Source organism: Accipiter gentilis, chromosome 19, assembly GCF_929443795.1.
Source record: "Accipiter gentilis chromosome 19, bAccGen1.1, whole genome shotgun sequence".
Lineage (NCBI taxonomy): Eukaryota > Metazoa > Chordata > Aves > Accipitriformes > Accipitridae > Astur > Astur gentilis.
The window spans coordinates 24,419,783-24,447,258 of record NC_064898.1 but is presented as its reverse complement, the minus strand read 5'-3'; the positions used below and the strand labels follow the sequence as shown (position 1 = coordinate 24,447,258).

Genomic DNA, 27,476 nt, shown 5'->3' with positions numbered 1-27,476 from the left:
TGGTAATTTGGTCTACAAAATTACATGTTAGAAGAACATTAAAACCTCTTTGCAAAGATTGTATGAAAGAAGGAGATCAAAAGGGACACAGCTCAAGGGTTTGACAAAGCACCACAGGACAAGTTTCCAGCTGGACACTTGTGTGGGTGTCCCTCAAAAAGCAGGGCTTCGACATGAGGTAAAACAACCCACAAGAAATGCTCAAAACAAAAATATCAAGTTTTTAATTTACATATTCCACAGAAAGGAGTTACAACGCTCTCTTCTACACAGCAATGATCCCTTGTAATGTGCCACAGCAATTTTTATTCAAATATAAACAGTACTGGGAAAGCTGGGCAGGTTTTCCTCGGGACAGAAGTCTGGACCTTGTTAAGCTTCACAGTTTACCCATGGCAAGTGGCATCTCACCACGCCCCATGTTATTGTGACAAGCGCTTCTGATCAGAGGTATCCTCGTTGGGCAGTACAGAAGTGTTGGAAGAAAAACTCCCCTCGCGACAATGCCACACATATGCTGTGTTTTATCAAGAGTTGTACATCCTCGTGACAACCCCTCACAGTGCCCGATAATCCCCTCAAACCCGGGACTGGTCCCAACACCGTGGCTTTACTCGGCCTTTTGTCTAACAGAAATTCGTTCAGTCAGGACAGAGACATAGAGTTTCAGCCAGGCGTATGTGACACCCAGAGCGCAGTACACAGAGGTCATCAACAGAGGGATGAAAGGAAAGTGCCGTTTCCAGGGGGTCAGAGGAAATATAAATTCACAGAAGATTTCCAAAGGCACGAGTTGGACAAGGTAGATGGTTTCAAGCCAGTTAAGGAGAGGCCTCTCTCTCCTGTCAGAGGAATTAAAAAAAAAAGTGTTAAAATACATGATGGTAACTAAACCCAACTATTCCATTTTTCACCTATCACTGGTAACCAGTGCAAAAATATCCCCCATTAGTTCACAATAAGTCTTTAAATAATAATTTAAAGTTTCAGTAGGAAAAAACCCAGCGTGATAACAGAGTACAGCTAATTTCCTTATCACGTGGCTTTTACACCAGGTTCCAAGATGCCTTGGAGTCTAAGTAGAAATCTCATCAGCTGCTCTGCTTCACCTCACATTATTTCAGTGAACAACTGAAAAGAGACCTTCTCACACACACACACTTGTTCCAAAGCTGTTTGATGTCCAAAGACTGGAAATGTCAGATTTATCTTAACCTCTTCCCTCAAGCTTTCTGTAGGATGTACTATGAGCCAATCTCTCTTGCAAAGGAAATACAGGCTTATAGCATTTCTGACATCCTTCAGTACAGCTTGGTTTTGCCATGAAAAGTTTGGGAAATAGGAAAGTGGAGACTATAGGGGTTATAAGGATAAGTACTACCTTTGGTCAAGTGGGTAACAGATCAACAGCCTGTAAAAATACACAGGACAGTTTGGGCAATTACATGTTGTCAACCAAGTTTTTGCAGGGGATGTTGACAAGTTACAAATAACACACGCTTAGAAGCTGCAACAACCTGTCCCTTCCACACATTAAAATACTAAGCACTACTGCAAAAAAACAGACAGTAATATTTATAACTCCTGGTAAACAGTCTCCAGGTAACTCACTGTAATAACTGCTCCAATATTGAATTAAATCCTCACAGGCTACAGCACTACAACTTTGTGCTTGAATAGCACATCAAGCAGGTGGGGATCTACAGCCTGCAGGGACTAACTGAGCAGCTGTCACAATTCAAACCTAACAAGGATAAGCTATAATAATCCTAACTTAAGCCTTGCCTCCTGAGAACAGAAACAGCAGCATCTTTTGACTAGTAACACTTCAGTTTGATATTTCAGCATTGGCTTTCTGTGCTGTTTGTCCCTTACAACACCACCATTCCCAGTAGACAGAAGAAATGGTTTTGTTCTTGGCATTGGGAACAAGTTTCTTTAATTACCTGAATAGAGATTTCAATGAAGAGAAGCTATAAACAGTGAACAGCAGCATAAGCAGTATTTTAATTGGAAGTTCTGAAATACAAGGAACATAACACACTTTCAAAATTAATTATAAAATCCTTTTGTCACATAAATTGCAGTATCTTTAAATCCTACTAGTCACACTTGCATTGTCCAACTTAATTATTTTCTCCAAACAGAACTAAATGTTTTACTGCTTAGGACATCTAAAAATAAAGCATAGATATTTACTAAAGCAAATGCCAAGCATTTGCAATACACTTGCTTCAATTATCTATAAACATACTGAATACACTAATTATAATTACAATTTAAGATAGCACTGCAAATAAGGTTTTTCTATCCAAAAGAAATCAGAAATCACTGGAAAGCTTAAAACACAGGTGACAGCCAAATCAATGCTATCTAGTTCTAGGCTGCAGGCTAGATAAAAATTAAGTAATAGAGAACTCAGAAGAAGTTTCTCATTTCTAAAGGCAGCAGCTTCACTATTGCAAATAAGCAGCATTATCAGACCAGAAAGGCGCGAGTGTCTGGATTTGAACTCTCCCAGAAGGATGACAATCAATACAGCGTCATAGCCTTGTCACGGCTATGATGGCCTAGGGTTTAAGTGAAGCAAACAGACTCTTAATTAATTGAAAGGGGAGGAGGGTGAGGAAAGAAGGAAGGAAGGAACAGCTTTTGGTCACAAAGACAAATCTGTCCCTACACATACTTCATTTAACTGATGCTGCTGTGTGATTTTTTAGTTTAAGCACATTACCAACAGCATGACGTAGCAGCTGCCAGGTTTGTGGTTTCAGATTGTCTTTATCACTTTTGCTTCACACGGTTATGTTATACAGGGGGAATTTTCTAGAACTGTGGCAGAATGAGGGATAACAAATATTGACTATGACAATTTCCCATCTCTTTCAACTTAAAGCCTGTGTCTCTTCCACAGCTGCTTAAACCAACATTTCTTTTCACTAATTGAGTTTGTATTTATGGAAACAGGCTGACATACAGCCTCTTGCAACTTCCAACATATTACATAAAATAATCCAAAACAATTACCTGCACATCATCTCTGGGAAAAAAACCCAAAGCAGCAAGATGAAAGCACAGAAAATAAAACACTTTACCTGGTGGTGTGAACAGCAATGGGAAAAGTGAGAAATGCCCTGTTGTTGTCAGAATCAAGTAGATGCCAGCATCCTTCGCTCTCTGAACAGACAACAAGCTAAAAATGACAAGAATTTGTTATGCTTTTGTCTTTTAGCAAATAAACTTAATTTCAGCAAAACACTACACAATTCACAAGAGACTGAAGAACAGGTCAAACAGAGTTTCATAGCATGCCAGTCCCTCCAAACACTGGACCCGTAGTGAAGTTTCCTGCTTCCATGACATGTGGCCTCAGAGATAAAAATGCAGGAGAAAAATCAGCCAGGAAACCCTCCCGACAGAAAACCCCCACACCCACTGAACACACACATCAGAAGGGCCTGGAGTTTTCTACAAATGGTCTTTTTCCTTTGCCAGCTGGCTGCCAACATTGTCATCCCTGCTTCACCTCCTTCCTTTTGTTTTGCCAATGCTAATTCCCCACCTCTCACAAGTCTCACTTCAAGAGTTTAAACATCACTAAGTCTCAAGGACTTAAAAGAACAAGGAAAATACAGTTTGTAGCAGTATTGGTCAGGCAGCTTATGAACTATAGTCTCACTTCTACCCTAAATCAGGCATAAAGTCCTTTTATTAGAAACTGTGTATTGTTCTTGTCAAGCATAGTGCAGAAGGTCCCTTTCCTCAGTTGGCTCCTGAACAATCTACGTAGCTTTTAAAATATGAACCACAGCACTCATCAAGGCTGGAGCTGCCCAGCAGCTAAAAGGCTACAGTATTTTTATATTTGTCCCTGCCAGAACAGATCTCAAAATTTAACTATTCAGACAGAAAAAGAACTAAATCAACTACAAACACTTGCCAAGCTTGAGTATGACAGCAGTGTCAAATGCTTCAAGCCAGGCAAGCCAATTAAGTTTTCTCTTTAAAAGGCAAAGCCACAAGACACACAACAAACAGGTCAGACTTTTTGAGTGTAATGAATGTACTGCAGAAATGCAGTAATAACAGTGGGGGAAGGAAAAGGCCTAAGAAAGCAGCCTGCTTTTGTCCACCATGTCACATGGGTGAAACGTTTTATCAAGCCTGCTCCCAAGCTGTCACGGAGAAAAGGAGGCTTCAAGAGGAAGCTAAATAAATTCTTTTAAGAGCTGTGGGTCCACATGCAGCCTAAAGTCTGAACCCCATTCTTTCACAAGCACAGTTTGTTTTGTTTTTTGTTTTGGGATTATTTTTTTTTTGCATTATTCTAAAAGCCATCAAGCATCTGAAACAAAACAGAGATTCTCTGTATACTATACATCTTAACACAGCTCAGCATTCAAAGAGACACAAAAGAGTATGCAGTGGTAAGGCCTGTGTGTCAGACTCCTAAACTGATTGCTTGATCATCCCAATACCATATGCTTCTGTTCTTCCGATCATCCGTAAGTTAGTACAAAGCTTTGCTGTGCCCCACAGAGCTGATACAGGAATGGGCTACTACCAACAAAGCTCTACTTAAAGCTTCTGTCTATGCAAACTATTGTAAAGTATATGCCACTGTTAGTATGTCATAAAAGATACTGTTCGTTTAACACCGCACCAGTTTCCTACATATGCTATACAAGCACCAGCACATTCTATTGCAAAGGCAGCCACGTGTTATTGTGCCTGAAATTAACCTACTTGAAGGGCACTAAAATTTTACAGCTTAAGGCATTCTATAAACGTGTTCATTTTCTGAAATATACTGAAAACAAAGCGATCCTATTTGATGATTCCTCAACAAGTGGCTGCAGGTCCAGTTTGGCCAACTATGTACAAAATTCACTTACCTTAAAGGCAGAATAGCAAGGAGTATTGCTTTTTCATGCACGTGCCAGCCAAACATGAAGGAGCTCAACGCACAAAGAACAAGGCACTGCAGAAAGCCTCTGGGCCCTTGAGGTTTAAACCAAAGACAGAAAACAGAGGGCTAGAAACAACAGGCAAAAACAGGACTTCAGTGAAAAGTCTGGCAATCCTGAACACAAGCCATTGTCCAATGAGAGTTTTTTCAATGTTAATAAACACCACTACACCCAGGTTGTGCTTATGTGGCACAAGCATTATATAGCACTGGAGGAACTGAGTCTCTGGATGTATGAGTAGAGCCTTAAGGACTTCATCAGTCTAACAGGAGGGAAAAAGTAGACTGAAAGACTACAGGCAACTCGTGTTGCAAGAACTGTCTTTGAATCTAAGCCACCAAACTCATTTTATCAAAGTTACTACATAAAGGTGTTGAAAAAAAGATTTCCAGTTAAAGGCTAGGTGCTCATAAGAGAAAGACTCTGTATCCAAGTAATTACTTATTGAACCTTCAATTCTTTGCTTGTCACATGAAGAACACTAAGCTTACCTGTAGCTTATGGTGTTAGGAACACCGTAAGCTGCCCAAACAGTTCCATCGGTATCTCTACTTGCATCTTAGTTCAACTCACTTATTACAAAAGGTTACTACTAGCTCAGCATGCACAGTGGTTTTGATCCAAGACTGCTTTTAATCTCTTAACTCTTCTAGAGGTGACACAGGCCATGTTTTTAGCCATACTTGAAGAAAGTAATATTGTGTATCAAGAAAGATATTAATTCCACATTTATCCTAATAATTGGTTTTGTTTTTAAAGAAAACTAATTTGTTGCCCTGGAATTAAAATTCATGTGAAGTGCATGCTAATCAAATAAAATCTACAGGGAATGAAACACCTCAAGTTTCCAAAAAATATTATTTGTTCTTACCAATATAGATATGAAAGTACAGATTAACGTTGCCAGTGGAGTCACAGAAGGGAGGACAGTATGCTGAAATTCTTGAACCAGCCCTCCTGTCATTGAGGCTTTAGGAATTTTTGTGGGATCAAGAAAATTACACCTTAAACCTAAAAATAAAACATAAAAAACCGCACAAACTGGTAAATGTTAATGAAGAAAATGAAGTAGCTGAACTAAGTACATGGCCAAGTCTTTTCTTTCTCTAAAGGACAGCAGAGAGGAAAGATTGATTTCTGACCTACTGCTGGAAACTTATCTTGCACTGGATTATGTAGACAATCAGTGATTTAAGGCAATCCAAAAATGTAATGTATTACCTGAATTTCAAATGGGGAAGGAAGACTAAAATCCAGAGAGCTCTATCTGCATTTAGGCACCATATAGTAAGATTAGCATACTGTACCAAAAATTGTTAGTGCTTTATCCATGGCATTGTACAAAGCCCAGAAGTTAGGGGCCCAATAAGCATGGCAGAGGCCTCGCTTGAAAGGAAAAAGCCGTGAAATGACTTGAGGCAGCTGCCCCTACAGAAAACAAAAAAGAAAGAAATGGTCTCTTTAGATGAGACATGGTTTATATTTTTATAACTATTTTCTAACAGTTCAGGGGAATGACAGGTGAAAAGGGGGTTATTACCAATACTATGAAGGGGCCCAGTGAAAGAGCAGAAACAAGACAGACAATCAATCCCAGAAGAGTTACATGAAGCAAGCTGAAACTCCTCCACTTCAGGGATCCATCTACAAGAAGCAAACAGATTATGAAAGCAGTTACTGTTACAAGTGGAGAGGGAGACCAAACATTCCACACTAATAGTGAATTGTTAGCACCTGTCTAAAAGAAACATACAGCCTTTTATGTCAATACATTCAGTTGCCTCCTTCAACAGTTAGTTTGCGTTTACTTTTTCCACATTGCAGGTCCTCCATTATACAAACTTCCAGTATTTTCTCTTTCAAGAGAAGCACCTTCTCTGTTAATGTGAGGAAAATCAAACATGTTTTTCATTGCTAAGTGGAGAGAAACTCAAAGGAGGACTTTGAAATAGCTTCTGATGCTATCTAATCATTTCATAACCAGAATAATTCTTATGGCTTCAAACTGCCACCTGCAGTTTGTTCATGTTGGTTTTTCTTAATAAAGAACTCAAAACATGAATTTAAAAAAAATACATAAATTTCAAAGATCTTTAAAGATCTTACCAACCCTGCTACCCAAGTTGAATTTTCTTTTGACCAACAGCCGTTTCAATTCTGATGGTATCCGCATGTCTCAGTCTTCCCCAGACCCCATTAATTAACACAATCCCCCAGAAGTGAGCAAGGAAAAACCCATCTTACCTGCATTATTTGCAGTAAAACAATAGGATCGCAGCAAGTAAATGCCATATGCTGGGGCCACATACACGTAGATATGTTTGAAATGCAGAAGAACAGCAAAAAGAAGAGCGCCCTCCAGGTATCTTTTCTAAAGCAAAAACAAAACAAACCCCAAGCTTTTCTACTTGTTCTCCCTTTGTAATAACTTGTAATGGTCCTCTATTGTATTCCTAAGGTGACAGAACATTTATCATAGGCATGAAAAACAAACGAGTGTTTACATCAAATTACAAACTCAGTAGTGTTATGCACAACAGGTATGGAGGAGGACACTATGTCATCACATGATACTTGGAAAACTGGGATAGGCCTCACCTCCCCACAGCTTCAGAGGTCCATTTTCTAAGGACTAGTGACTTGGAAGAAGATAAGATAGCAGGAAACCACGCCACGTTGGTGAGTTGTAACACAGAATTTAGCTTTCACGGGGGAAATGCAATGCTGCAGCATCAGCAAGCAATTATGGTGAGTTTCAAGTTCTCCTCTTTCCCCCAAACTAAACAAATAATTAGACATCCATCTTAGCACCCCTCAACTTTGAGCTGCTCCCAATACCTGCAATATGAGCAGCTCAGTGAAGCTAATTAATGCACCTAAAATACATAGTGACAAACAGAAGAGCCACTCAAGTTTACCTGCCATAGTCGGGCAACAGAAAGAAGCATCAGCCCAAACAGGAAGCCATTGTACTGGAAGTGAATATCTGAACTTGAGTCAAGAAAGGAATAAAGCAAGCTTTCTTTACTATCAGTCTTCTGGGGAAGACCCAAACTTATAAACAATAAATTCAAATTAAAATGGAACTTAAATCAAGAAAATAACCTTAAATTCACTCCATAGACATGAAGTCATTACTTAACCATATTTGTAAGCAGATACAAAATCTACTAATAGCAGTACATTATCTTGATGAAATGAAGCATAACAATCTGACCACATATGTATCATGCAACTTGTATGATATAAACCAAAACAAATAAAAGGTTAATTCTCCACTTTTTGAACTTTTAAGTATTAGTTTCTGCTTCACATTGGTTGATGGAGACAGCAGCCCTCACTTATCGCCTACCACCTGTAAGCAGGCAACTTAAACAAGGGCCAGGACAGAAAAAAAGAGTTCTTCCTATAAAATAGTTTACTGTTGTTTTCCCCTTTTGTTCCCTCCTCAGCTAGGTCGATGCACATTATGTCAATACTTTTCAGAGTTATTTTTATATCCTCTTCAAAAAGCCTTGCTAATTCTCATGTAACATTAACCACATAAAGCACTGCTAAGATTTTCCTTGCCATGGGACAAACTTAGAACCACACCCTGAAAAAAGATGCTCTCTGCTAATAATTCTGTAGGCAAGCAGAGGAGGAGCAGCCAGCAGGAACAGGCATGTTGCTACCAGACTGGACCTCCTGCAGTTCTGGCAAACTGGACCAAAAACTGAACGATTTCCATTTTGCCAAATAATAACTCTAATGAAAACATGCAGTTATTCAACTAACCCCAGGAACATAAAGTAGCATTACTTGCAGTGATAGTAGTAATAATATTCATGGGTTTGTACCACATGCTATAACAGGTTATTAAAAAAAAACAAAACAAACCACAAACAACCCCCAACAGTTTGAAAGGATACGATCCACAATTAGCAACCCAAAATTCCACAAGAGCAGAACAGCAAGAATAAATGTTGGTTTTTCCAGGATATCCTTTGCAGCTCGTTTCCCATCTACACATCTGCAGCATCTGAACAAGAGAAGAAGAAACAGAAGTCTTAATTGAAACGGCCAACAAAAACATTGTTGCTTTTAAGAGTTGAGAAGTACACTTAACCTGAAGAAAACTGTTTTATTAAGATGGAAGGCAACGATAAAATTCTTGTTAAATTCATCAAGAGAAGACAGTGTCATGAATAAAGTTTAGTAAAAAAGGGATTTTAAATTTCAGTAGCCGTAGTATGTTCCACATGCTAAAGTTTATGTTAAGTAACTTAGTCTCAGGTTCAAGTTTCACATTCAGTAGTAAGTATAGTTGACATAACCTGTTTGCTATCAACTTCTCATGAATGAGCAACGTTTTGCTACATCTGGAGGCAACATACCAAGTTGTATTTAGGGCCCTCAGTAGAACATTAAACTCTTCATAACACCCCCCCACCCCCCCCCCCCACCCCCAATATTATGAGCTATTTCTGTTGGTTAAAAACATCTTATTACTTCTCAGTGTGACACCATATGGTCCATGTTATTTTTGAAGGTAAGGTTAGATCAGATTAAGAAGTTGTGGATGATTTGTGTTGAAATACTATTAGTAGAGACATTTTAAGAAAGCCATCTCATTCATACATCTTTGAGTCAGAACAATAAAAGGAAAAAAGACACAATGCAAAGCTAGCCCATTTCAAATAAAGTAAATAAACGAGTATAGGTAGTGCTCCAGTGCAAGAGAGCTTTCTACTCAGATTTTGAGCAGATAGAACAGAATGAGGGAAGACTGTTTACAGCCAAATTGTTAAGGTAGGCAACATATTTCTCAAAACACCTGCCCCACACACACTCTCTAGGTGCAAGATAAAGACTTCTTCGCAAAGTCAAGGCACACTGAAAACATACAATCTTAATATTGTTAAATTAGACTTGGAATAATCAGTTTATCATCAAGAATAAAAAAAATACTGGAGCGACTTCACGTATTTGATGATACTGGCATTTTGTCACAAGTTTCCTTTATGCTTCTACTCTAGAACAACAGAGTAATAAGAAACATAACAGGAAAACACAGTTGGGGGCACACAAGCTCTCCTGCAACTCCTGCAAAATGAACCCAGTGACAGAAACAAAACACCTATAACATGTGAAACAGCAGCTAATGTCTGAATGCGTACAAATCTGATCACACATACAGCAATAGCATCTCCAAGAACAAGCCATCTTGTGTTTAGCAGTGTGTTCCAAATTACTCCCTGAATAGGTTAAAGCAACTGTGATATTTCCATGCATTTACAAGCTTATTCATACAAATTATTTGTTGTTACTCTAGAAAAGGTCCATATATTAAAGACTACCCACTTTCCCTAAAATTAGAATATTAAGACTTACTCACGAACTGCATATATGAAAAGGATATCTGTAAAGATGACAGAAAATCTTTGAAAGAAGATGGTCGCACGACTGGTGTAATTTAGATTTTCAATAACCAGCATCTTGGGGTCAAAGTACTTGGCAATGTGCGAAAGAGCATATTCAAACCAAGCAAAAAATGGTGGATAATCCAGGGTCCATTCCGAAGTTGCCTAAAGACAAAATAAGATTAAATAGGTTAACACAATCCATGCTGTTTACAGTTCTTCAGGTACAGTTCATCACAGTAAATCAACTGATGTATTTTATCTCAGTAGCCTCTCTTTAACAGAAACTACTTCACAATGAAGTAGCCAGCTGTATCATGCTGAACATGATTTGAGCTGTAGTACTGGTAGAGGGATGGGACATCTCTTCATTAGTAGAAAGAAATGTCCCATACATTGTGTATCTGCCCCTAACCAATGTAACTGCCTGTTCTTTATATATCAACTTACAGTAACAAGGCCAATATTAAAAAATCGCAATAAAATAGCTCACAGTGAATATTGGTCTCCGTTAGAGGAATCACCAGCACAATCAACCTTGCTACAGTCTCAAAATTATTTTTACTCATTAGTCGACAAGTCTTAATTCTAATAAGACCTTATTAAGATCAAATAGTATTATTTGATCTTTTCCCATACAGACCATTATTATGCCCTGACCAACAATTAACTCGTTAGCTGTGGAAACAGGAAAGGAGGAAGGAGGAACAGAGCAGGTTGAGATGGGGTATATTTGTCAGCGTGCATGTTCCCAAATGCTTATGTTACACTGCTAAAAGGCATCCTATCCTTTGGCACTGGGATCGCACTAGCATCTGCGGGAATTTCTTTTACAGCATTAGACCAGCCTGTCAGAAAGTTCTGAGCCGCACCAATTATTTAGTCCTGGATATACAGTTCCCAGACACTTATGAGGAAGAGTACTAGAGACTGATATTTACCCCAGAACTCAAGGAGATATTGTGAAATAGACTCAGCCTACACAATTGGGTTTTAATCTATCATGAACTTAAAGGTGATTCACCTAAATTAAAATCGATGCATGCTAGTAGCACACCAGCAGAGGCTCAAAACTTTAATACAATGATTGATTTCATAATGTATAGACCCATTTATATGATTCATTCTTTATCATGATAACTGTGTATCATTAATGACAAGAGTGAAGACAGCAGCAATTTAAGACTACCATGCAACTTGCTCCTGCATTACACAGCCTTTCTAATACCCCACGTGCCTTAATTGTCTTTTCCATTTCACCTTCGTAAGTACTAGCAGCTTCCCCAGACACTTCTTATTTTTTAACTAAATGCTACACAGAGCCAACAAATCACAACTGGTATGTTTCTGAACCACTGCTATGCAGCTGCCAACCATCAGTATCCATGATGTTGTACGTTCTGCAAATAAAAGCTCTTCTCCTCTAACATTTGCATAGGCTGACATACCCAATATGCCTGTAATTTATACACAGCTAAAAAAACCCAAACACATACTTACTTCATAGTACCACTGAGAGAGGGGTAAGTTGTGAGTGATGGCAAGCCAATTCCTATGTACTTCAAAATCTGTGGAATAACTACAGAAGGTTTATGTTAAGAGTCACATACTTAAAGGAAAAACATCTCAGAGCACACTACCACAGGCGGATAAAAAGGAAACCTACAATGATCAGCTCTAGGACAGCTTCCAAGACTTTGATCAAGTAGCTCGAACAGTAACAAAGATGCTCCATGAATTTTGTGCCAAGGACACATACAGGCGACTATAGGACCAGAATTATTTATAGCTCGCCCTTTCCTGACATGTAATGCCAAAACTCCACGTTCTGACTGACTTTTTAATAGCAATTTGATTTTTATTTTTTTTTCTGGCGGAAAAAAGCTACAGCGCCTTTTAAAATTAAAAAAGCGTTTATGTTTTAAACCCGCCCCAGCTCCCCCGAAGAACAACACAGCAGCATTGGCCATAAGCGCCTTCAAACACTTCGAAGCGACTCCCCACCGCCGAGAAGACGAGGAGACAGCACCAACCCGCTCCCCACAACCACCCGAAGGAAAGACGGCCCTTCAGGACACCATGGCCCCCTCAGGAACGGCGGCGCCACGCCGGCCCCTGCCCCACCTCCCCATCCCCGGCCGCCCTGAGGGGCGGTAGAAGCCAACCGCCACCCCGGGCCGGGGGGGGGGAGCTGACAGGCCGTGTCCCCCCCCACACACACACACACAACCCCCCCAGGGAAGCTCCTTACTAGGCGGGGATGAGGAGGCACTTGAGGAAGGACACGCCGAGCGCCAAGGCGCGGAACCAGCTGCGGCCGCCCGCCGCCGCCATGTCGCACCCCCCCTCCCGCCGAGCTGACAGAACCGCCGCGCATGCGCCGTACGGCCGGCGGCCCGCCGGCAACGTTTAAAGGCCACGGCCCCGCCCGCGGCGGGGAGTGCGCATGCGCCGTGCCGCTCACACCTCTCCCTTCCCGCTCAGCCTCCGCCTCGGGCGCAGCACTGCGCATGCGCGGGAGGCTGCCTTGGGCGGGTGGTCTGTGAGGGGGGTTGAGCTGCGTGAGGGGGGGGCTTGGGTTTGGGGTTCAGGAGTGGGCTGGTGTTGGGCCTGAATGGTGTGGGGTTGGGCCTGGGTGATGTGAGATCGGGTGGTGTGGGACCAGCAGTGGGGTTGGGGGGTTGATGGGCCTGGGTGGTGTGGGGTTAGGTGGGTGTGGGACCATGTCTGGAGGTAGAGGGGGTGTTGGGGGGTGGTATAGGACCGCTGTGGGGCTGGATTTGCAGCAGCCTGGGTTTGGGCTGCTCCTGGTAGCCAGCGTCTCGGTGAGGAGGAGGGGACAGGCTGCGGTGCCAGTTCCATGTTCATCGTTACTGGTCTCACACAGGGTTGGCATCACCTTAGCGCAGCCCCAATTCTATCCCTTCATGCTCCTCTGTATTTACTAGAGCCAAGAAATGGTGTTCCTACAGGGCTCAACTTCAGCCATTGCTTCTTTCAGGAGGCTCCCTTGTTCCTGGGATATGGTTAAAGAGATGGAGGGCTCTAGCTTACCCTGGATCTGCGTAATCTTTCAGGATCTCTCTCTGGATGCTCCTTTGCATCCCCTCTGTGATGTTGGGCAGGGTGCTCGGGAGCCCACCATGCTGCTTGCCATCAGCACAGGCTTAACTGTGGCCATTTGGGCCAGAGACCAGTGTCCACCCACGTGCCCAGAAACACGGTGTCTGTGGGTGAGTTAATGTTGGGTGAAGAGCATGGAGGAATTTATGGCAGCTCTCATGCCGACAGCTGCCTGGCACTGGGCACTTCAAATTAGCTTAGCTCTGCTTGAGGGAGGTGCCATCTCCAACCAGTGTCACTCGTGTCTGAGTCAGCTTCCAGGGATAAAGTGCTCTTTCAGAAGAAAAAGCTCAATTTTTTAATACCTGGAAGAAATTGCCAGCCTGTAGGGTGGCGTGCAAGGCTGATGCCTTTTCGCTTCCTTACAGCAAACCTTCACCTATCTAGCAATAGTACCCCATAAGGGCTGCATGAAATCATATAGATAAATGTTAAACTTATTTTTTCCTGTACAGCAGCAATATATTATAGTTTGTTCAAACTCTGAGACTAGAGACAAGTTAAACAGTGGTAAAGCATTAAGATTAAGAAGGGTTTTCACTGGAGAAATGAATCCTCTTTATAAATGCTTGAAACGTAAGTGAGCTAATGCATTTAAAATGGTTGTGGTTATTTAGGAGGGCTTGTTCATCCAAGTTTTCTACAACTGCACTAATTTTTGGGGAGCTTCCTACAATTCTCAGCCATGGAGATGTCTAGGTAAGCATTGCAGTGATGCACTGTGTAAAATCCTTAGAGGAAAAGCTACAGATTCGGCAAACATTGCTGCATGCTTTCTTCTCAAGAAATGTATGTCAGGCAGAGCATCTCCTGCTTCATTCACATTTTATTTACTGTTTTCTAAAATATGTATTAGTGACAGTTCACAAAAGAGTTACAGGCAGAGAAATGCAACCAGATTTTTAAATGTGGTAGCCCTACAGGCTCTCTATGAAAGTGGTAAGAAATAAAAACCATCTTTTGACACTTTCCAAATAGTATTCATTCAAAAGCATGGCTTTTAGTGAATTAGGGACCAAATTCTGATCAACAGGAAAATCCTACAGTTAGGAGTAGGAACAAGAAAATAAGAGAGAGGGGAATGCCAAGAGGGAGAAGAGAAAAGGAATTATTCCATACAGCCCTCCCCTATAGCTCCTTTTTTTTTCTGAATTCATAGGGAAACCCTACCCTGTGTTTTTCCCAAGTGAATCCGAGAGCGTGATCTGCATACTTATGCTCGATCCAGTCCATCTCGCACAGAGTATTTGCATGACTGCCTGTACTAATTCACATACAAGGCTTATTCGGAGGGTCACATACTAGCACTGCTTGTACCCTGCATGTTTGTGTCCATCAGTGTGTGGATACGAGAGTCATTACAGAATGGCAGTTAAATATTTCAAAATATATTGAAATTCTGAGCAGTGACACGGAATTCAAAGAGATGGGGTGAAAATTAAATTCCCCAACGGAGTCTTCTTCATAACTTCTCCATTTATCTGTGAAGTATCAGAAGATTGTAGATATATTTTCCACAGTCTATGGCTGAAGGCAATATTTATCACTCCTGTCAACCTTATATATGGACCCCACCAGCCTTTCCTAGACTGGGAATAAATCTGATTGATTGCAGGTATTTACTGCTAGTGAACTCAAGCAGCAATTTATACTCAGCAACCAAGTTAAAATATGGTAACTACAGCAGTGCATATGTTTGGTGATTTAAAGCACGTGCAAATTGAAGCAAAGCTGTCTACTGACAAGTTACTAGTGTAACTCTTGGCATGATCAATATTTAAATTGCATAATAGGAGATTAAAACTGGAAAGGACCAGTGAGTCATTCTAATCACAGCCTCCTTCCATAGCAAAATCTTTGCCTCCATTGTTACCTTGCTGGGTTTTTTTACTGAACACATCAAGATTCTTTATTGTTTCCCTTCTAAATCCTGGATTTCTTGTTAACATGTGAATTCCTTCACCTATTTATTCTATTTCCCTACCACCGCCTGCAGCAACAAACACTCCTCCCACCAACTCCTACTGATCCTTAACAGCTGCATGAACCAAAGATATCTTAATATTTATGTATGGTTTCAGTCCATTATAACTGGACATTGTTAGATATTTAAGAGCTATCAAGCCTAAAAAAACACATACAGAAATCTGTAAGTGATTCTTTCTGGGCTCCGTTAAGATGCTTTTTGTCATATAAGAAATCCCACTGTGCTATGCACATGCCCATATCTGAAAATCCCATTAGACTACAGCTAATAACTTGTTTATCATCTGCCCTAACTCTGGTATTTTTCTGCTCTAACACTACTGATCGCTCTGTTCAGTGGCTCTCTCAACATGTAGGCCGTTTAAAAAAAAGTGCAGGACTTAGCCTCATTTTGTACACAAAGGTGTGGAGGGAGACAGGCATATGGCAGAATCATAACAGGAGTTATGCACCAAGATGTGGAAGAAAGCACCCTTCAAACTGTAAGGGAAAAAACCTTCACTAGATCCTTTCCTTGTTCTCACACCCTTACAGGAAGAATATTAGTTTGTTCTGAGAGCGAATATTGCACTCAACAGTGAAATAATTTTTAGGTGTTACTGCTAATAAATGCTGAGTGCTTTTCATGACTAGCAATGGGGTTGTGCTGTACTTAATATGGCTTTGTGCATGTTCACTTTTCTTTAATTCAGCAACTCTTGAGAAGAAGAATCATCAGTCCTGTTGACTGGTAAACAAAAGCAAGCTACGCCTCTAGGGCTCAGAAAAAGAAGGTAAACAAAAGCCAGCTATCTACATGAAGAGGGAACAAATGTTTTGGAGGGAGAACATTCCTATAAACAGTCATTATAACATAACTCACAGACTGCAAAATTAGGGAGCAACTATAAATTTAGCTTAGTGAGTACTTTGAAATAGCAACAGCATTTGTATAACATATGTTTGCCTGCAATCGCAAGTGATTCACTTACTGCTTATTTCACATACTCGATTAGCATGCAGAACCACTGTGGCATTATAAATAGTATCTCATGCTTAAAGATGTTTATTCCGCTTAGCAATTTAGAGGTATCTCAAGTTTTTCTATTCCTCCCAAAGCCTGTCTTCATTCACGTCTTTATACTTGTTGGAAATTTTGCAGCTCATACGCATATAGAAGAGAGATATTTTGCACCTCTCTGCCTGTTAATAAATGACAGAGATTTGTGGCCAGCTATATCTTTGCCTGATTTAGTTACATGAGCACAGATAAATGTGTATTTAAGTCGTCCATCTTTTGCATAATAGACTGATGGGTTAAAACACTCCCCGAGAAGACCCGGGTTCAGTTCTCTCCTCAATCTGTGGGGATTGAAACCCGTATTTCCATGTCAGCAGAATTACCCCAGTTACTGTCTAGGCCAGGTTGGGGCACTTGTAATTTCTTGTTTATACTTCTAAGAAACTGTATAACTGCTTTAGTGTGGGTGCTGCTGCTGTCCAAAGAAAAGAAAAGGGGATGGGAACAAAGAGGAGGAGTAAATGCTCCAGATTAAGCTATGCATAGTGCTTTTTATGGACTCCTTTTACTTGCCTTTCACCAGAAAATGCAGTAATGATTCAACTCTCCTGGGAAATATTTTTATTTTGCTGAAACAGAATGGAGCGGTACTAATCCAGAGCTCTAAAGGGTGTAGATCAGACTTCTTCCCCCCTTGCAGATGAGATTTAAGCCTACTGCTCTTACCTTTGAATAAACTCAAGCTGACAGGAAACAAATTACTGCAGGTAAGTATTATTTCAGTCTTGCCATACAAGAACTTCCGTTACAGATCATTTCAAATCTACTTTCAAGGGTGTGGGTTAAAAAGAAATACTGTCAACAGTCCCCAAAAGCTCTGTAAATTCAGCAAAGGCATACCTGTTTCAAGACATAGATTTGATGAAAGACGGTTCATACATGGTATTTTACAGATCATAATCATATTACCTGCATAGATCATCCCTGTGAATGTCCAGCTGACTGGCAAACTCATGTCAGAAATAAGCTTCACAGAGGGGTTGCTTTGCTTTATTAGTGGCATGCAGCAACCTCTGGAACAGATTACTCCTGCTTTATAATTCAGGACAGGGATGGGGAAAAAAGAGCTCTTCCTAATGCAACTAAAATTAGAAGAATATAGTGACTCAAGCTGGAATTTGGCCACAAAATCCTGTTTACAATCCTCAAAATTCACAAAACTTGCCAGGTTTAATGGTTCTGAGGGCTTCAAGCCCAGTCAGTGGTTCTTAACAACATGGTCCCACATATATCATGTCGGTTTAGCACCAAGTCAGACAGAGGCAGCTGTTTGTAACAGGCTGCCAATAGCTGCAGAATGTGCATTTTTACCCTCAGCGTGCTGATTTGTGTTGTTCATGCAGTTACAGCTTGGGACAGTAGAAATGCATTTATCTCACTTTTTCACAACACTAACAAAATGCTTCTTTATGCTTGTTCACAGGTCAGCTTAATGTAACAACAGACTAGTTACTTTGGGAAACAAGAACATGAACAATACTGAGCTTTGCAGCCCTGTGCTAAGAACTTTTGGAAGCACTAGAATTCTAAATGGAAAACTTGGTTATTGCATTTTCCCTTCTATCTCATGAGACGTAAAGGGAAATGTTCCAGAAGGTCTCTCAGGCACACGTAGCAATGTGGTTAGGGAAAGACAGTGAAGATACTTTTAAATGTAATTAGCTGAGAATGAACCACCTTGAATGTGGCACAAATGTTTAGTGCTAACATGCAGCTAGTGGATTATGATCTTCATTATAGCACAGATCTGGTGTGTAGGAAAAGAGCTTGACCATTGTCATCACCTCTGGTTTCCCACTGCCTTACCTCTGACAATCTGACACCGAAGCCAAGCAAGCGGGTAAAATGCTAGCTTAGTGACCTGACCATTTCACAATGATGTAAAAAAACCCCAAACAGGCTCAATGTACCAGGATAGGAAAAGTGAGCCTCTGTTTTTGTAATAAAAAATACTAGGCATAACCTGATGGGAATGTTGTCTTTTGAGAAGGAATCCATCCTACCTAGAGAGCATCCCATGCACTCCAGGCACTGCTGAAGGGAGATGTGCCCAAAAGAAGGCTGTGTCCAGGCAGAAGAGGCTCAAACATTTAGAAGATATTCGGGGGCCTCTGCCCCCAAATCTGTCTCCGCCTCAGCAAGTTTCAGCAGCATCCTCCAGACAAATATAACATTGTAAGAGAAAGAAAAGGACTAGTTGTCTTGGATGCTTTTGGAATGTAAGAGTAAAGGTTTAAGAGCATCCAAAGCAAAGTTCCCCCACCAGCCACAATCTTCTCAGTTTGTAAGAACACCGTTCTCTTTGCTATGGCTTCCTTGGTCGTTCCCCATGCCAGTCACATCATTCAAACGTGGCTTTCCTGAAAGCAGAACAGAGCAGGGGCTTCCTCACAGCGTTCAGGAAAAAACCCAAGCCAGCTTCAGGTGGTGACAGAAATCCTTTGCTGAACCCAAAGAGACAGGATCCCTTACTCATTTGCAGTTTGCACCACCCTTTGCAGCTATACTGAGTGTGTGTATGTGGGGAGGCTTCTCTGCGGATCCAACCAAACTTCCTGGATGCTCTGCACAGGTGATATGGCAAGACATGGAAAACGTGCCCCCAGGGCTGTCTGCTGCACTGCAGCTCCATGGCATCTTCCACTGCATCTGATCTCCAGATACTCTCCAGACCTTGATTACTGAACCCTCGCGTCCCCTTGCGATATAGGTTAAGGATCACTCCCATTTTCCAACTGGAAAATGTAGGAAGGACAGAAGTTAAGTGATTTTCCTCACAATTGTACAGCAGGTCAGAGGTGGAGGCAGAGACAGAACCAATCCTTAATTCAGGTGCTAGACAATATTCCTTCCGCTTAGAATATGGACATATTCTGAAAGGTTGTATTGGTAAATACATTAAAGGAAAATCATCTCCTTGTTAGTGACTCTTAATCCAGATAAGCATGATTCTGAATTAGGCTGTAAGTGTGTTTTAAATGGAAACACTTAACCTGTGTTATCTCCATGCTGGCACCATAATAAACAGCCATTCCTACTTGTACCGAATTAGGCGAATAATCTTATTATTCATGAAATCTGAAGTATGTGGATGAGAAGAATCTATGCAGAAACCATCACTCATGGCTATTTTTAGCACTTCTTCCACAAACACCTGGAAACTATTGATTTGCTTATTATCTGGCACCACCCAGAGTCTCTTTAAGTTCTGCCTGGTGTACTCCTCTTCGGGAAGGCCGTCCACACTTGCAACCCAATCTAAGGTCAAATGGTTGGGGTCCTGCAGGTAGCTGGATATTGAAGAGAGGTTTCCATTGAAGCAATAGTAAAGTTTGGAACCGAGAAGCTTCAGGAACAGACACGACGTGGAGAAGATATGAGCACTGAACACTTCCATGTTGGAGGAAGACAGGCTGTAGATCTGGGGTGCTTCTCGGACGGTGAAATGAACAGTCTGAGTCTTCTGATCAAGGGTGATGTTGAGCATGGCATTCTTCTCCGCTTTAGAAAGCTCCACCTCCTTCTCCTGCAAGGCCTCAATCAGTGGCTGAATTTGATAAAAATCTACCTCCCGTCGAAGCAAGCTCATTTCCTGAAAGTCTTCAGGGAGGTCCAAGTGAGAAGTTCGTAAGAAGTTCAGGATATAGCGGAAGATTTTGCCGTCTCTGTCAATAAAGCAGTTGCCTTGGCTGTCCTTCTTGGTTGGGATCTTCCCACTAAACATGGCACCCAGCATAGAGTCTGGAAAGCTAGTCAGGGTGGACAGAGAGGTGGTATAGAGTTTTCCTCCAACATTGAGCGTGATGGGTTCTGACATGATGGAAAAGTCACGATGCTGGGACTAATTCTAAAACAAAAACAAAAATCCAACACCACACATTTAGTTGCATTTACCTGTTTGAAAGGTTAAACTACAGAGATAAAAAGTCCTAAATATATAAGGGTAACTACATGGCAAGAATTCATCATAGAAATTAGAAGTGGGGAATTACTTTTGGAGGTTGTATCTTGAGAACAAGCGTAAGGATGTTTTTTCTCTCAACAGACTTGAACAGGAACTTTGTTTAGTTCAATTTAGCACCAGAAATCATGAGTCTTGCAAAGCTTTACAATCATGCTAAAAGTGAGATCACTCCCACAGATGCCTACAGCGGAATGACTGCTGACTTCAAAGCAAGAGTTGTGTCCTGGGCTTACCTGGTCCCATCTCCCTCGTGAACACAGAATTTAGAGGGGAAAAAAAAGGAGAGGACGAGAACTGGACACACCCCAACATTTTCCATGGCACCTGAAGATATAATTAAAGCAACAAAGCGGTTGCAGCAGAATCCCCTGACACACATTTGAGTGCAGTCAGCCTAGCAGGGAGCCAGTGAGCAGTGCTGCCGTAAGCACGCGACAGTCTGCGGTTCCATTCAGTAAAAAAACCCAACAGGCTTTCTCCTTCCAACGTGCTTTACCTTAGAAAACATTTCCTCATTAATTGGGGCCATATCCCAGTTGACGTAGTTTCCACACAGCTCCTCTGCAATCAGCTGAGACAAACGGAGGATGCTATTTTATGGTGCAGTTAAGCATCACTGCCTCTGGAAGGGACGTACCTCCCTTCACTCTCCACCATACTTTCTTCCTCCCTTACACCAGCTTTGGCACTCATCTGACCCCACAGTGAACCAGTTTAGGGAGAAAAAACATAATTTTCTATTCAGGATATGTTTCTGCTACATCTTAGAAGCAGATGAATGCCAGGGCTGGTGCAAGGGAGGAGGAAGGAGCTACGCAGCCCTTTCCACTGCAGATCCGCTCAGCTGCCTTGAAAAGGTGGGCCCTTATTGCTGATAGCTGAGGACCTGCAAATCTGTTTTTCCTTGTTTGCTGAATCCAAATCAATCAACAGTTTATTCCCAGTTCTATCATTGACTTAGTCAGCAGGAAACCCATCCATGTTTGCTTGCAGAGGCGGGAAGTAGCTCTTGCTGTAGTAACTACAGTCACTCAACAGAAAGCCACCAAACGGCTCCCTTAAAATTAAACTTAAGCACAGGCATTTTCCTGACTAGTCATGGAATACTCATAGGCACTACAACACTATTATCAGCTCTGGAGTCACAGCAAAATACAGATAGGAAGAATGTCATCTTGTGCTGGAACATCAATTGTTTTGTGGCTGCTAAAAACCAAGTAATAGTCTTAGGCACCTTAAAACAAACACGCCTCTAGATAGCAAGCACATTTTGCTATGAAAATCTTGCCCAACCTAGGGCAGCTAATGAACAGGTCAAAGCAGAATCCGTATTTCACTTCTAGTTTTAAGACCAACATTCCACTCTGTTCTTTAACCCTGCGCACACAGTGTATATCTCACTGCACAATAATTAATAGCAAGAAACAGATCTCGAAATCCAGAGTGTTTTGCCTTAACCAACCAACGTACTTGACAGTAGCTGGGGAAAGAAAGTCAAACTTTGCTGCTTTTTTCTTATAAACTTATTTATGAAAAAAGTTTTTCATAAACTCCTAAAAATTAAGATTAAATGGGTTGTCAGTTTTCTCTCTGCTCATCCAACCAGCATTTGCAGTCCCTACCCTGGTTTATTAGGCCTGGGTACTTTGCTAATGCAATCTAAAGGTTCTCCAAGAATGCGGCACGGAAATGACTTCTGCTTTGTGGCATTTCCACGAAGAGGAGCTACCAAGAGAGCATCTAATCTTGGACATGGGAGGCTATAACTTGCAGTCACCAAGGACAAGTATGAATTGGCTTACGGTTCTTGGAAGCAGAGAAATACACTAAAGCCTTTTGTGTAGCTGCTCCCCAAGTAGTACTTAAAATTCACTCAAATTAGATCAGCTAGAGATCTAATTTGAGAGTTGAAGATGTGAAGAGGATTTATTTTGTGCTTTTAGAGTGATTTAAATACATCTTTCTTTTAAAAACAGATGTATTTAATATCACGGGGAAAAAAAATCTACAGTTGATTTAAAGTCATCATCTTTTCAGGTGATGTAAATTGAGAGAAACCAGCAGTGGTGAACTTTTTGGAAAAGTCAAACTCCGGAATAGAAGCTGCTGTCAGCACCTCAGCATTTCAATCGACTAAGGCTTGTAAATTTTAACTTGCGTTTTACTCACAGGGGCATTCTCAACAGATGCATAGAGAACATTTCTGTAATGACCTTCTACCCCATGAGTTTAGTTCAGCAAATAATTGGTTCCAACCTGGAAGAGTGATGGGGTTTGACACAGCAGGAAGGTATGAAAGAGCATGCAAAATGACAAAATCTACCTGTTTTCACTTATTGATGCCTTCACATATTTAAAACCATCAGCTCAGTTCTTTCGTTATCGTAACACTTCCTTTGCTTAATAATTTTGAATGTAGAGCAGCTTTGGATAAGCTTATTTCCCCTCTTATGTATTCATCACATTTAAGAGTGCTTTAATTAGCTAATAAATAAAAGTCTGCATACATAATTTAACTGAGTGCCTGTTCCACCCAACTTTGCAAAAACCCACAAGTGTACAAGTAATACTCAAAATAAAAAAGCATCAGTCATGATTTGCCAACATAAATGTAATATAAAGAAACGGCATAAATATTACTATGTATTTAACCACTCTGAAAAATGGGTACAGCTGTAGTCTATTCTTGTTAGCCAAAAAGTGCAGTTTAATGGAGAGTCTAAAGTAATAAATAAGTTTCTGTGGTTTTCAGAGAGACATGGACTTTTCCTTAAGACATGTATATCTCTCTCTCTCTCAAGACAATTTTAAACAGGATTTTTCTGGTTACTTATTGAGATAAAAAATGATAACTTAAATCTTTCCAGTTAAAAATAATCTACCCTGAAACAGCAAGTTTATGAAACACTAAAGAGATCTGGTATGCCTGGTTCTGTTCAACAGTCTCATTAAAGAGCTGAAGAAAACTCTCACTGTGTTAACAAAATAAAGCTAATACTAGGTTAGCCAAAGCTGTAAATACCAGCAGGGCGGAGAAGAGGTACTAAACAGATCAGAAAACAAACCAAGAAGTTTTTATTTGGGAAAATATGTAGCAATGCCTTGATTTCCATGACAAGTAAACCCTAATACAAGTATTTCTTGGGAAAAGCAGCAGTAATCAATTGCAAGCACAGATTTCACTTTACAAATGGCAGGGAAGGAAAATGAATCAATTCTTTAGGATTTCAGAGGCAACACCTAAGACGGGGTTAATGGGCTGATCCTAGTGTCGTTCAGAGAATCTCATTAATGAAATTAAGTAAACACAGAGCAGCAAAGCAAGAGCGATCTGTAATTTGGTAGGAGTGGATCATGATGACTTGTCAGGGTTTCCAAAGTCCATCCCACAGGCTGCTTATGGCCTCTGAAGTCCTTATGCATGGCATTAAAGGCATTAAACGTTGTAGCATCCCCTGAAATATGAGTTAATGGATGCTGTGGCAGCAACAGGGTCTTTTGCTGCCGGACGTAGTGATATGTGGACATTTACACAGTCATTGCCCCTGGTTTTAATTTTATACATAAGGTATTGCGCTGCTGGTTAATATTATAGTGTAGCCTTCAATAGCTCACCCATAAAACATCCCTCCACGACCAAAACTTTGGAAACCTGCATTTAAGATAGTGAAATATGTGCCGTTCTGTTAAGAAATTGTTGAGGAGTAACAATGGACTGCAAAATACACACAGAGGAAAAAAAAATATATATAAAAAGGAGATGAATTATTTAGGCTGGCACAATGAAGGATGCCTAAGTGGCAATAAAATTAAAGCAAGCCGGGGACCATTTCTGCTAAGCATCAGGAAGAGCAGCCAGACTAAAAACCTCTCTGGCTTTTTGAGTATTGCCCAAGAGAGCTGGTGAAAGCCACATCAGCTAGATAAATGTTACAGGAGACAGATCATGTAATGCATTATAGGAACTAATTCTGCATTGGGAGGGGCAGGATTGATTTCAGCTAAAAAGGAGGTCTGAAAGAAGAAATATCTGGGCACCTGTGTGGCAGCTGGAGACTTTAAATGTGGTTCAGCAGGAGAAGGTGGTTGTTCGCAGGATGGGGCTCCATTCTGCTTCATTAGAGGGCATTAATGGCAAACACATAATCAGGCAAAGACACTTCTTTCTGTGCAACGCTCGTTCTGCTTTGGGTTTTGCCCCAGATTCCCCACACTCTGCACATATCACTTTGCTCCATCACGCCTTACTGAAACCCGCGTTTTGGTTTGAGGAAAAATTCCAGTTTTCACGAAACACCCAAATCCTGAGGAAAAAAACCTCATGAAATTGTGAACTCCAGACCTGGGCACACCCAGCCCCATGGCATTTGCTGTGACTGTACCTGCAGACCAGTTTTGTGCCTTGTCCCTTCTCAAGGGAACGATTTCGCAGAGGAAATCCAGACCCTCAGCTCCGAGTTTGTGCCCCACTGTGTTATGGGGACTGCAGATGAGGCAGTTTGAAGCCTAAAAGTCACCCCATGAAAGACAGGAGAAAAACAATGATAAAAGAACAACAAAGGGATGGCAGAAACAAAATAAATAGTATTTAGGGGATTAAAAAAAAAAGATAAAAAACTCAGTTGACCACTTACCTAACCAGCAGCAGCCAGTAGGCATCAAGTGAGAGCGGGGTTTAAGGAAGGATTTGGGATAAAATCTGTCACAAGGACAGATTCACCCTCCCTTCACGTACCCCTGATGCACATTGATTTATCTCAGCTCATCTTCAACTACAGAAGGTTAAGCATTTACAATATGATTTCTACATCCCATATGCTTATTTATAGCAATCTCAGAGAGGAAAACTCATGTTTTCCCATCGCTGTAGGACAGACCCACCTAATTTTGGACACTCGTTTAATATCATCCCCTCCAATAAATATAGTGCAGCACTTCAAAGCTTAAAATTCAGTCGGTGAAACAGAGCAGTGGCGTGTCTGCCAGGAGCAATATATCCCGAAACACAGTGCTGGGAGGGGGTGTGGGGGGTGGGAAGCAGCTGCTTTTTGTTTCAGGACTGCTGTGAGCCACTGGAAATTTCCAGCCAGCGTTTGGGAAAAGGCTGCTCACCCCTAAGGCTGGCGCTGGGGACACGGGTGACAAGCTCCGGGAGGGAACTCCAACTCCCAGCAGGCGCGTGGCAGGAAAACAACGGCTCACCCTTCCCTTCTCGCTGTAAAACAGGATCCGTATCGATCTGCCGCCGGCTGCGATACCCGGAGATAGACGTGCTGACTGCCCACCTTCGGAGAGCAGCTGGTTAGCCGCCAGTTATTTATATTTAATTTTCAAATCGCTCTTCGTCAGACAGAGAAACGCTCCTCTGCCAACGAGAGGCACGAACAACGGGAAAGCGTGAACGGGAGTTTCATGACATGCGTGGTTTGTTGTGGGTGCGATCCTGTGCGTTCATCCCTTCCCAGACCTGCACTTTGATGCCCTTGAGCATCGCCTGGGCTGCTTGCTTAGGGATGCAGGTGGATGCAAAAGGCTGCACGTCTGGCTCTCTGCAGACGCTGAATTTAAGCAATAAAGAGAAGTGGGTAGGGAGACAGGGGTAGGAAAATAAAGCTGGTGCCCTGTTAGTAAGAGGAAGGAGGGATATAAAACAAAGGTCAGGTTCCTCCTGAGAGAAGAGGAATGAAAGCAGCGGTGCACGGCGGGTAGGAAGAGAACAAAATGAAGGTTAACTGCTACAGAAGGAGAACGGCAGAAGACAAGATGGAGGGGGAGAGGGAGTGCAGAGCCAGAGAGATGCAGCTGCAGCGAGGTTTGGAGAATAAAAGCCGAAGTGCTGCGGTGCTCTGTGCCCTCCTGGCGTGATCTCCGACACCCGTGGGCTCAGGAGCTGCTGTGTGGGCAATGCAGACTGTCAGGAGGCCACTGCCACCGGCTGCCAGGAGGGAGCCCGTTTGGGGTCTCGTAGCAGCCGGAGCAACACTTCTCCTTCCAAGCAGCTGATATAACCCTTTGTACGGTCCAATATACCAATTGAATCCCAGCCCCAGCAAAGGTTTTCACTAATTTCTAACGTCCTGTCCAAGCATGCACATGGGGATCCCTCGGCACCCTCGGAGTATCTTCCAGATACTCTTCTTTCTTTTCTTCCCATCCGCCCACGTGGCAGACCACCACCTGCGTACTGCTCGATGCACGCACGGGGAGGTTGAGCGATCCAGCTTCCATCCCATCTCCCACCGACACCGTCACTTCCAGGACACCCCTCCAGTTAGAGGGCAGCCAATTGCCAGCACGGATGCAGCCGCACGCTAGCAAAAAGCGCTCAGAAATTACACCAACAAGGTAGGTGCCAGCCAGAATCAGACCCTCTGCGGGGTACGGCTCCCGCACATCGATGGCCCAGCTCGGCTGGACGCAGAGCCAGGCCCGGGGGTGAGCATACAGGGCTTGGATTTGCTAAACCACTGTAAATCCTTTAATTTCGGAGATGTTTCGTTGAAAGCGGGTAGGGGTAGGCAAAGTTTGCAGAGTGGCGCTGAGCCCTACCCTGTTAAGGGGAGCCAGAGGTATGGCTCCTCCCTACACAGGCAGGCATTCACACTATTAAATTAGCTTAAAATACTAAAAAAAAACCACAGACACACACACCCCCGAGCGGCGGATCACCCGTCCTTCCCTCACCACCCCACAGCGTTTCTCCGCGGAACACCAGCGCGGTTCCCCAGCCCGCCGGTCCCCATTCCCCCGTGCCTCAGTTTCCCCACTTGGAAAGGATAACGATGGGGTGACCCCGGCCCTTCCCAAATCCCCCCAAGCCGGGTGAATCCCCTTCCCAGCCCCGCCGCCGGACCCACCTGCGCCCCCTCCAGCCGCCGAGCCCCGTCGCTTACCGGGCACCGCGGGAGGAGGAGGAGGAGGAGGAGGAGGAGGAGGAGGAGGAGGAGGAGGAAGCAGGGGGCGCGGCGTGG

The 27,476-nt window shown here is 42.2% G+C and overlaps 2 protein-coding genes across 4 annotated transcripts; both read right to left on the bottom strand.

Annotated features, from left to right (window-relative positions):
* Positions 1–201: 201 nt before the first annotated feature.
* On the bottom strand, positions 202–12,733 carry ALG8 (ALG8 alpha-1,3-glucosyltransferase). The gene is made up of 13 exons (XM_049823259.1): positions 12,624–12,733; positions 11,873–11,951; positions 10,344–10,537; positions 8,882–8,991; positions 7,889–7,956; positions 7,215–7,341; positions 6,511–6,614; positions 6,278–6,398; positions 5,842–5,981; positions 4,896–5,035; positions 3,096–3,193; positions 1,947–2,019; positions 202–842 (listed from the first exon to the last, which is right to left on the bottom strand). Exons 1-13 carry the CDS (start codon positions 12,704–12,706, stop codon positions 611–613), a joined length of 1,569 nt encoding a protein of 522 aa, XP_049679216.1. The 5' UTR covers positions 12,707–12,733; the 3' UTR covers positions 202–610.
* A 1,637-nt stretch (positions 12,734–14,370) lies between these two features.
* KCTD21 (potassium channel tetramerization domain containing 21) lies at positions 14,371–27,445 on the bottom strand. 3 transcript variants are annotated; one of them, XM_049823501.1, is made up of 2 exons: positions 27,399–27,445; positions 14,371–20,388 (listed from the first exon to the last, which is right to left on the bottom strand). In XM_049823501.1, the coding sequence occupies exon 2, from the start codon at positions 20,356–20,358 to the stop codon at positions 19,576–19,578; it is 783 nt and encodes a 260-aa protein (XP_049679458.1). In that variant the 5' UTR covers positions 20,359–20,388; positions 27,399–27,445; the 3' UTR covers positions 14,371–19,575. The 3 variants fall into 3 exon arrangements, with proteins under 3 accessions (XP_049679458.1, XP_049679461.1, XP_049679459.1); XM_049823504.1 differs by lacking the exon at positions 27,399–27,445 and adding an exon at positions 27,363–27,398; XM_049823502.1 differs by lacking the exon at positions 27,399–27,445 and adding an exon at positions 24,544–24,713.
* Positions 27,446–27,476: the final 31 nt, after the last annotated feature.